At 44.8% G+C, this 9,436-nt stretch overlaps 1 protein-coding gene across 1 annotated transcript; it reads left to right on the forward strand.

Annotated features, from left to right (window-relative positions):
• The first annotated feature begins 31 nt into the window (after nt 1–31).
• Nucleotides 32–9,120, forward strand: abcf3 (ATP binding cassette subfamily F member 3). Its single transcript, XM_015404824.1, has 21 exons — nt 32–138; nt 876–1,023; nt 1,112–1,188; nt 1,343–1,398; nt 2,105–2,202; nt 2,285–2,407; nt 2,489–2,755; nt 2,828–2,908; nt 3,021–3,080; nt 3,156–3,212; nt 3,291–3,313; nt 3,417–3,472; nt 3,557–3,757; nt 5,026–5,102; nt 5,180–5,224; nt 5,321–5,453; nt 5,559–5,647; nt 8,158–8,249; nt 8,326–8,458; nt 8,532–8,619; nt 8,694–9,120. The coding sequence occupies exons 1-21, from the start codon at nt 66–68 to the stop codon at nt 8,850–8,852; spliced, it is 2,136 nt and encodes a 711-aa protein (XP_015260310.1). The 5' UTR covers nt 32–65; the 3' UTR covers nt 8,853–9,120.
• The last annotated feature ends 316 nt before the right edge of the window (nt 9,121–9,436 follow it).

Consider the following 9,436-nt stretch of genomic DNA (forward strand, 5'->3'; position numbering starts at 1 on the left):
AAAAAAAAAAAGAAGCGTCGTATTTTCACGCATGCGCATTTCAGTGGAGTCCAGGGCCGGGTATCATGGCGACGTACGTGGACATCCTGAAGAGAGAGTTTCCTGAAATCGACACTGAGCTTTTCGACTATATCACAGGTGAGACGGCGCAGGGAGAGCGGCTGTCTGCCGGCCGCTCAGAGGCGCTCCTCCTCCGGGGGAAGGAGGCAGCGGCTGCCGGCTTCGGCCCAGCGGCCTTAGGCTGCCGGGTAGCCGCGGCTCTCTGACGCTCGGTTTCCCGGGGGGATTCAGTCAGAGCCGGCATGAGCGGGACACACCGAGCCGCTCTGGATTAAAGCGGCTCAGAATTCAGATTCATACAAACTACCACTTGGGGCCCCAGAAGAACAGCAGAGAACATGGCGCCATGTTTTACCGTAAAGTAATTGATATGGAGCTGGTTGGACTACAAACAGAACATGACTACAGATTCAGCACGTGTCTGTCAATCTGTTCCGTGTTATAACTTTTAAAGTAATCTAACATGAGGTCCTCTGACATTTAAATGTTTTACTGTCAGTCAGAAGGTGACCTTTCTTCAGAGCAGATGTTCCTCCTAATCAGAGCCTCAGTGGGACTTCATTGGAGCACATCTACAAATGTAGATCTGTAAGAAAGAAAAAAACAAAACCGGTTTAAGTACAAACAAAAAAATTACTGGACATTACACTGGATTATTCTAGTTTGTTGATCCTTTCCATCTGCTGGGGTTTCATGTTGATTCTTTCCCTGGGGGTCTTCTCTCAGATTTTGGTTTTCTTCCAACTGATGGAAAAGAAAATATAACCATGAGTCTGTAGAAATGGATTGAGAGTAAATGGGACTCTTGGTTGCAGGCGTGTTGGACAGCGGCGGCCCAGACTTCGAGGATGGTGAGGAAGTCTTTGACGCCGTCGGTGGCGTTCTGCAGGAAGTCTCTGCTGACAGCAAGAACGAGGACGACATCAAGGATATCTGTCTGCAGATGTTCAACACCCTGAAGCTGTGAGCGTCCTCTACCTCTGTTGTGTGCCTTAAATGGTTCTGAGTGTTGATGATGAGAGGGGGTCAACGTGTGATCTGTGTCTCTCAGGAACAACCATCGGCATCCCCAGAAGCAGATGCTGCTGGACGCTCCGGTGCAGCTCTCTCAGATGTCTGCTGACTCTGGTAAGAAACGACTCTGGAGGGGTCGTCATGTTTGAACGCGTCCGCCTATAAACCCCTCGGTTAGAGAGCTCAGGGTTTCTTTTATCTTGTTTTATTGAAGCCTTTGATTGGAACTCCTTTCTGTAACGACTGATGTCTGTGTGGTTCCCCTCAGGCTCCGCAGCCAAAGATATACAGGGAATCTGGATGATGAAACGTCCCCAGAACACAGTGAGTCTATTCAAAGATTTAAAAACTGATCTTAATCAATGGAAACTATGAAAATGTGCTGCAGCCTTACGGGCTGGTTATAGTCAGAAACCAGGTCCGTCAGCGTGTGTGTCGCAGTTAACGCAGATATGCCCCCGCCAATTCCGCAAACACTCTGCTGCTCTTCTCCAAAATTGTAGGTGACGCAGATGGATTGGTCAAATCTACATCCTCTCTACACTATGCGTATTTCCTGTTTGGAACCTAACCAGCTTGTTTTGTTTGTATGACCGCCATTGTGGAAAATGACTCGTGAAGTTGGACCAGCTAAAAGAGCGTGATGTACAAGAACGCTGGGACCCTTTTTCCACCTGGATCCTCGCTCTTTTTCATTCTCATGTCCCTCCGTTGTCGCACAAACTGGCCCCCTCTTCCTCACCGCCCCGGCCGAATCTGGACCCACAGCTAGTTCCTGATTGTCCCTCTTGCGTGGTGGCGTGAAATAACAGTGCAGACCACGCTTCAATATTGGGCATAAATCAAAAATATCTGCATCATACCTGCGACAAGCTCACTGCGACACACTGCTGTGGGAGTATAACCAGCCTTTACATAAAGGAATGGATATTAAGATCAAATCTGACAAATTTCCCCTTCATTGTTGAACCTCTGTGGTTCTTTCTGTTTTCTGTATCGTTTTTCTCTCATGTTGTTTCTGTCTCTGCAGACCGTCGATGCAAAGAAGTTGGAGAAAGCTGAAGCCAAGCTAAAAGCCAAGAATGAGCGCAGGAATGAGCGGGATTCTCAGAAATCCTCCGGTCCGCTGTGAGCGCCACCGCCTTTCTCCTTCTCTAACCTCCATCCTTTCTCCTCTCCTCTCACCTTTCGTTCTTACATCTGTCCTCAGAGTCCTGGAGGAGGCGTCGGCCAGCCAGGCCAGCAGTAAAAAGGACAGCCGGGCCGACCAGTCGGGAAAGAACCGCAGCTATGACATCCGCATCGAGAACTTTGACATTTCCTTCGGGGAGAGGTGAGATCTGCCCATCACCAGAGCCAGCAGCAGATGGCGCTGTTTACAACCAGACTTGATCTCTGCTGTTGTTGTACTCAGGTGTTTGCTCCAGGGGGCGGAGCTCTCCATGGCGACGGGCCGGCGGTACGGCCTCATTGGTCGGAACGGTCTGGGGAAGACCACGCTGCTGAAGATGCTGGCCAGCAGGAACCTACGTGTGCCGGCACACATCTCCATTCTGCACGTGGAACAGGAAGTGGCGGGTGACGACACAATGGCGCTGCAGAGCGTCCTGGAAAGCGACACGCAGCGAGAGGGGCTGCTGGAGGAGGAGCGGCGGCTAAATGCTCGCATTGCCAACGGAACGTAAGGAGGCACTATGGCGGCGTGGCATGTTATAGTTACAGAGCAGACGGTGACGTTTGGTTGTTGTTTAAGGGCTGACGGGATGGAGAGCGTCCGACTGTCAGAGATTTATGCCAAACTTGAGGAGATTGAAGCTGATAAAGCCCCCGCACGGTAACCATGCCAACAATACCGACATTTCCTCATATTAGTCGGTTTACCAATTCTTCCTCCTCTCTAAAACGCTTCGCTGTGTTTGTTACCTGCTTCTTTCTCGTCCAATCAGAGCTTCCGTCATCCTGGCTGGTTTGGGGTTTTCTCCCAGAATGCAGCAGCAGGCCACAAAGTGAGTGATGCTTGAACACGTGTTTTCCACGTTGGTGTGTAGCACATACAGAAGATGCGTGTTTTCTGTGTGCAGGGAGTTCTCAGGAGGATGGAGGATGAGGCTGGCGCTGGCCAGGGCTCTGTTCGCTCGGTGAGTTTCACCTTAAGTCATTCTTTTTCCCCCCTCAGGTCACCAGATTCCTTATAACTTGTCTGTGTTTTCCTCCAGTCCAGACTTGCTGCTGCTGGATGGTAAGTTAGCCCCACTCCCTAGAAGCTGCCCTCATGTCCTGTAGTACCCCATTATTAGCTGCAGTGTTATTTAAGGTTTCTGAAAGCTGTGTTTGTGTTTCAGAGCCCACCAACATGTTGGACATCAGAGCCATTCTGTGGCTAGAGAACTACCTGCAGGTCTGTAGCTGTAGCATCGCTAATTGAAAACAATTAAGTAATTAGCCGCCAGCTAACCTCAGTTTAATGACCCTTCGCCTTCAGACGTGGCAGTCCACCATCTTGGTCGTCTCCCATGACAGAAACTTCTTGAACGCCGTGGCGACCGACATCATCCACCTTCACTCCCAGAGGCTTGACAGTTACCGTGGCGACTACGAGAACTTTCTGAAGACCAAAGAGGACCGTCTGAAGAACCAACAGCGAGAGTATGAGGCCCAGCTGCAGTACAGGCAGCATATACAGGTACAACAGCTGCAGCACAGATATGGAGGGAATTTTCAGTTTATTTATGTAGCACCAATTCACAACATGTCGTCTCCAGGCACTTTACAGTTCAACAGATCATACAGTCAAATTGATTCAAAGTTTTCTATCAAAGGAAAACCAGTTGATTGCATCAACTTAAAGGCAATCCTTCACGCTAAGAATGCTTGTAGCAACAGAGAAGAGGGAAAAACTCCCTTTTAACAGGAAGAAATCTCCAGCAGAACCAGGCCCCAGAGTGAGCGGCCACCTGCAGAGGCCGACTGGGGTTCAAGGAGACAAAAGCAGCTGTAAAAGGCGGCCCGGTCCAGGAAACACACAGCCAGGCAGACTAGCTCACAGCCAGCTCCCATGTCAGAGGATAAGGAGAGCACATCCAATTAGTCACAGTCATAGAAACAGGACTATACTAAAAATCAGGCCGAGCTGAAACATCTATAAACAAAGGTGTTGATGGCAGCAGTGTGTTATTTCTCTCCAGGATGGAGTCGCAGCCAAACAGGAACAGACCAGATGAAGCTACTATGGGAAAAAGCAGAGATAGCAGAACGTTAGAGATTGAACTAACAGATTCTGCAGATTGGGAGAATAGAGATAGAATGATGAGAAAAAGAATGACTTTGTTTCATTATTCTCGGCAGCAAAGAAGACATTTACTAAATTGAAACTTGAAAATAAAATAAGATCTAGAAATGAATTTTTTTTTTAAACTTTAAAAAAAATAAGTCTGATTTTGTCATTTAAATTTTTTTAGTTTTCAATTTTATTTTGAAATTTTAATATATTTTTATTTCTCCTTTTTTAGCGTGAGTTTTATAGATCGTATTCTTTTACATTGTGTTTGGCAGTTCACATTCTGTCCGCTTCAAGCCCAATAAAACGCTCAACGCTCTCATTGAGCGTCCAGACTGACCAATAGAGAAGTGTCTTTGCTCCTCCTGAGGGAAGCCGCCCCCAGAATGGAAGAGGATGAGATCTGGGAAACACAATTTGAAATTCATAACATTTATAACCCTTTGTAAAACAACAGAAAAAAAAAAGTTATCTCGAAAGCTTTTTATTTTTTTTTTATTAAAACATATTATCAGTCTTTCACTTCAAGATTGTATTTTTTTCAAGTTTCCATATTTCCATTTCCTAAATGTGTTTTTTGCTTAGAATAATAATAGAAGAAAAATCTCCTCCATACCCAAACGGCTTTAACTGCATTATTCCCTCTCATGAAGACTTGATGTTTTGTTTTTAAGGTTTTCATCGACAGATTTCGGTACAATGCCAACAGAGCTGCTCAGGTCCAGAGTAAGATCAAGCTGCTGGAGAAGCTGTAAGTTTTCACCTGGATTGGGGGTTACAGGGAGGGTGTGTGTCAATCTTTTTATGGGTGGTTCTTATGTCCTGCAGACCGGAGCTGAAACCCATCCAGAAAGAATCAGAAGCCACTTTGAGGTAAGAATCTCAGGCCTTCACAGCTTCCTGATCCACCAGAATTGAAGTGATGAAATAATGTTTGTTATGGATGGACCGCTTGATGTTTTCCTGCAGGTTTCCTGATAATTTCGAAAAGCTGTCTCCACCTATTCTTCAGTTGGATGAAGTAGAGTTTTATTACTCTCGAGATCAGCCCCTCTTCTCTGGACTCAACCTGTCGGCTGACCTCGATTCCCGCATCTGCATCGTACGTACGACCAATCAGATCGTCATCAGTGCACATTAGGGAAGAATTTGTGGAACTGATTGTATAATTAATCAGAGTGGATGATGATGATATGATTTATGACAGGTTGGTGAAAACGGCGCTGGTAAAAGTACCATCCTGAAACTTCTAATGGGTGACCTGACGCCGGTCAACGGCATCAGACAGGCTCATAGGTGAGACCTTCAGACGTCTGAGTAGATCCGCTGGATCAATATTATATCAATGGAGGAAAGAAGATCTTAAGAATACGAAGTATTAAGGGCTGATTTGGGCACTTTTCTATCCCAGAGATCAAAACAATGAAACAACCAATGGCATTTCATTTACATGAGTTATAATAAACATGTTGTGGCACTCACATGTTCACCCTAATACCTAGTACTTGTCTCCTTGAACCCCAGTCGGCCTCGGCAGATGGCCGTTCTCACTGAGCCTGGTTCTGCTGGAGGTTTCTTCCTGTTAAAAGGGAGTTTTCCTCTCCACTGTCGCGACAAGCATGCTTAGTGAGAGGGAATGCTGAAGAGGCAATAAGTCAATGCAATCAGCTGGTTTTCCTTAGATAAAAAAAATTTAACTAATCTGACTGCATAATCTGGTTGAATTGTCTCTGTAAAGTGCCTTGAGATTACATTTATTGAATGAAATTAATCCTACTATTTCATTAAGTGTAAAGATGAAAGTACCATAGTAACCACTCATAATTCACATTTGCAGGACTGTTTAATGATAATATTTTATCACCCCATCAATATATTCTGAATTTTTCAGTAAACCTTTTTGCATAAAAATGCTATATTCGGCAGGACCTGAGCTGACATTGATGGACTTAGTTGGTCCTGTTGGCTGGTCTGCTTTGCTCAATGTGTGCTCCTGAATCGCCTTAAATGTTGAGTATTTTTTAGCCTCATCGTGGGAAAATGTAGGTTTTAATAACTTTGGGTAAAACCTGATAAGTTGAACTGACATGAGGAAAATGTTTGCCTTAAAACCATTCAAGTTCATTAACTCAGTGTAAGTTGAATAGAAAAATCCATTCATGTACATTTACAATTTTTATTAAGGTAAAGTGGATATCAACGTTTTATTTCGTAAACCGATTATAAGAACAGTTCGATTCCCACATTCAAATCCTAACTATGTTTGTTTGACATAAGTTGGAATTTAATTCTTTTATTTTCTGTATTTATGTCAATCAAGCTTTAGTATAGAAATTTATTCTATAAACATTCCGGCAATTATTAAGTGCTGACATATGCTGTGTCCGAATGTCTGCAGTGATCACTATATAGGGCACTATATAGTGGTTACAGCATTTTAAGTGAGTGTCAGAATGTCTAGTGGATGAAAAAGTAGTGGACTTCAAATTTCCCACAATGCACCTTGAAAACTAGTGATCATCCATGGTCACTAGTAGAGCAGATATATCCCTGAATGCTTTGCGAGGAGAGCCCTCCACCAAAAGTAGGACCGTGATGGGAGGCGGAGTTACGTGACCAACAGGGAGGGAAAAGTAGTGATCATCTGTCCGAACCATCAGTTAACCGAGTTTGCTATGAAGTCCACTATATAGTCCTCCCTCTATATAGTGACTGAGGTGTTTAGGGGTTAGGGCGAATGTTCAGACACAGCCATTACTGTTTTTGCAACTTTGAAGCCACACCCACTGTCAACCAATCAGCCAATGGGGTCTTATTGGGAAATTCTGCACAAGTACTTTCTCATTCAAGTCAAATTGTTCCTTTTAAGTTATGCTTCATTATTACACAAATAATTCAGGCAAATCTGTACAGTTAAATGTAAATGTAAAAAAAACGAGAACATTGGACTTAGCAGAGATTTTACACAATAATGAGTTTAAGCACTCAGTTAGGTTAATTACTTCAAACATGTGGGTCTTTATAACTTGATGACCCAGCATTCAACGACTGGCTTCAGCAGGTCATGGAGAATCATCAAGAGGCTTTATGCAAAGTGTGCAGATAAACTATAAATGTTACCGTTAGAAAATCCCACCGAGCATATTATTGAACAACTCTGAATGGAAAAAGTATTACCGGTACCAGCATTAACCCAGACAGACAGCAGACCTTTCTGACACTTTCTTCAGCGCAACGAGCTGAGGTTGTTTGAAGCCTGAAAACCGAAGCAAAGCAACAGCCAGCTGTTCTAAAACACATTCATTGATGCCGACAGCCAAAAGTCTTCCATTCCTGAGGAGTTCCAGGTCAAGACATACTCCTGATTTTGTATTTGTAGCCAAGATATTGTAGAGGAAGTAAAGAAGGGAGTTAATTCAACACTGAATTGCTGTATTAGAAACCCTCATCGTATTTTCCTAAGAAGCGAACATCCAGTGCTGTCAACACATCTTTGTGTTGTAACTTTACTCTTTAGGCCTTTTGTTGCTGCAGCCTGGTGTCTTTAAAAGCTACTGTATATGTAATATTTCGGATAGATTTGCAAGAATCGCTAAATTTAAATAAAAATATAACTAATTATCATCAAAACAAACTGTAACAGTAGGCATCTCTGAGAGTGACGGGGCGTTTTTGGGTCAATGAAGCGGTAAGCAATGAATCGGGACTTTTTCCTTTTTTTCTATTCAACCCATTGATAATTTGTCAGTAGAAATTTGGTGCCTTTTTTTTCGTTTTCACTCCAGTAACACATTTCTGTTTCTCAGGAACTTGAAGATCGGCTACTTTAGTCAGCATCACGTTGACCAGCTGGACCTAAACGTCTGTGCCGTGGAGTTGCTGCTCAACAAGTTTCCCGGTAGCCAAAGTGATAAGAAATCTATACGCTGTGGTTGGAGCGTGAGTTCTGATTGGCTGCTGTGTTTGCTCTGCAGGTCGGACAGAGGAAGAGTACCGCCACCAGCTGGGAGGTTACGGTATCACTGGAGAGCTGGCCACCAGGCCGGTGGCCAGTCTGTCAGGGGGGCAGAAAAGCCGAGTGGCCTTTGCTCAGATGACTATGCCATGGTACGGTGCTGCCATGATCAGCTGTTAGTGTTCACCATGGCAACTATGATATCATTTTATTCTTTTCTCTCAGTCCAAACTTCTATATCCTGGATGAGCCGACCAACCACCTGGACATGGAGACCATCGAGGCTCTCGCAAAAGCTCTCAACAAGTTTAAGGTTGGTGGGTTTGTTCTTCAACTGGATCCCGTGTCTCACTGTGAACCTCACCTGTGTGACTTCCCATCTCTTAGGGCGGAGTCATCCTAGTGTCTCACGATGAGCGACTCATCCGGCTGGTGTGTAAGGAGCTGTGGGTGTGTGAAAAAGGGAAGGTTTGGCGCGTTGACGGCGGCTTCGACGAGTACCGGGACATCCTGCAGGAGCAGTTCAAGAAAGAGGGTTACCTGTGAGCCACACTCCTCACTGCTGACTGAACACACCCACCAGTGACCTAATGGATCCTGGAGCAGCAGCCAATAAGCAGCCAGGGCCCATCAGAGGAGCAGAACTGTCAGGTGTCCTGCTGTACAATGTTTGGCTGTTTTGGGTCACCTGGCGAGGTCCCAGTGAACTCTGGATTGGGAACGACTCGAGCTAATTGTCAGGTCCAACAGAACCTGTTACAGAGTTTGAGATTTTATGAGATTTAAAGGACCAGAAAATAAAAAAAAACACAATACGAGTTTAGTCTCTGTTTTAATGTTCTTTATGTGACTGAAGGGAACCAAACTGTTCCTGTTGGTCCAAACATGCCTCTTGGAAAGACTCTTTCCTTTCTGACAGCTCTGGTTCTCCTCAGTTCGTGTTTGGGTCAGTTCTTTCCTGTGGTCCGGTACCGGCTACTTGGTGAGGAATCCATACTTAAGTTTGGAGGACACCCTGTTCATGTGGATCATTCTCCTGTCAGATTCTCCACCAACTCCAGAATTAACTCACAATTAACCATTAGCAAGCTAACGTTGGTCTCAAACTTAAGCTAGAAGCTTTTTGTTAG

Source organism: Cyprinodon variegatus, unplaced genomic scaffold (genome assembly GCF_000732505.1).
Source record: "Cyprinodon variegatus isolate N-32 unplaced genomic scaffold, C_variegatus-1.0 Scaffold1865, whole genome shotgun sequence".
NCBI classification, from domain to species: Eukaryota; Metazoa; Chordata; class Actinopteri; order Cyprinodontiformes; family Cyprinodontidae; genus Cyprinodon; species Cyprinodon variegatus.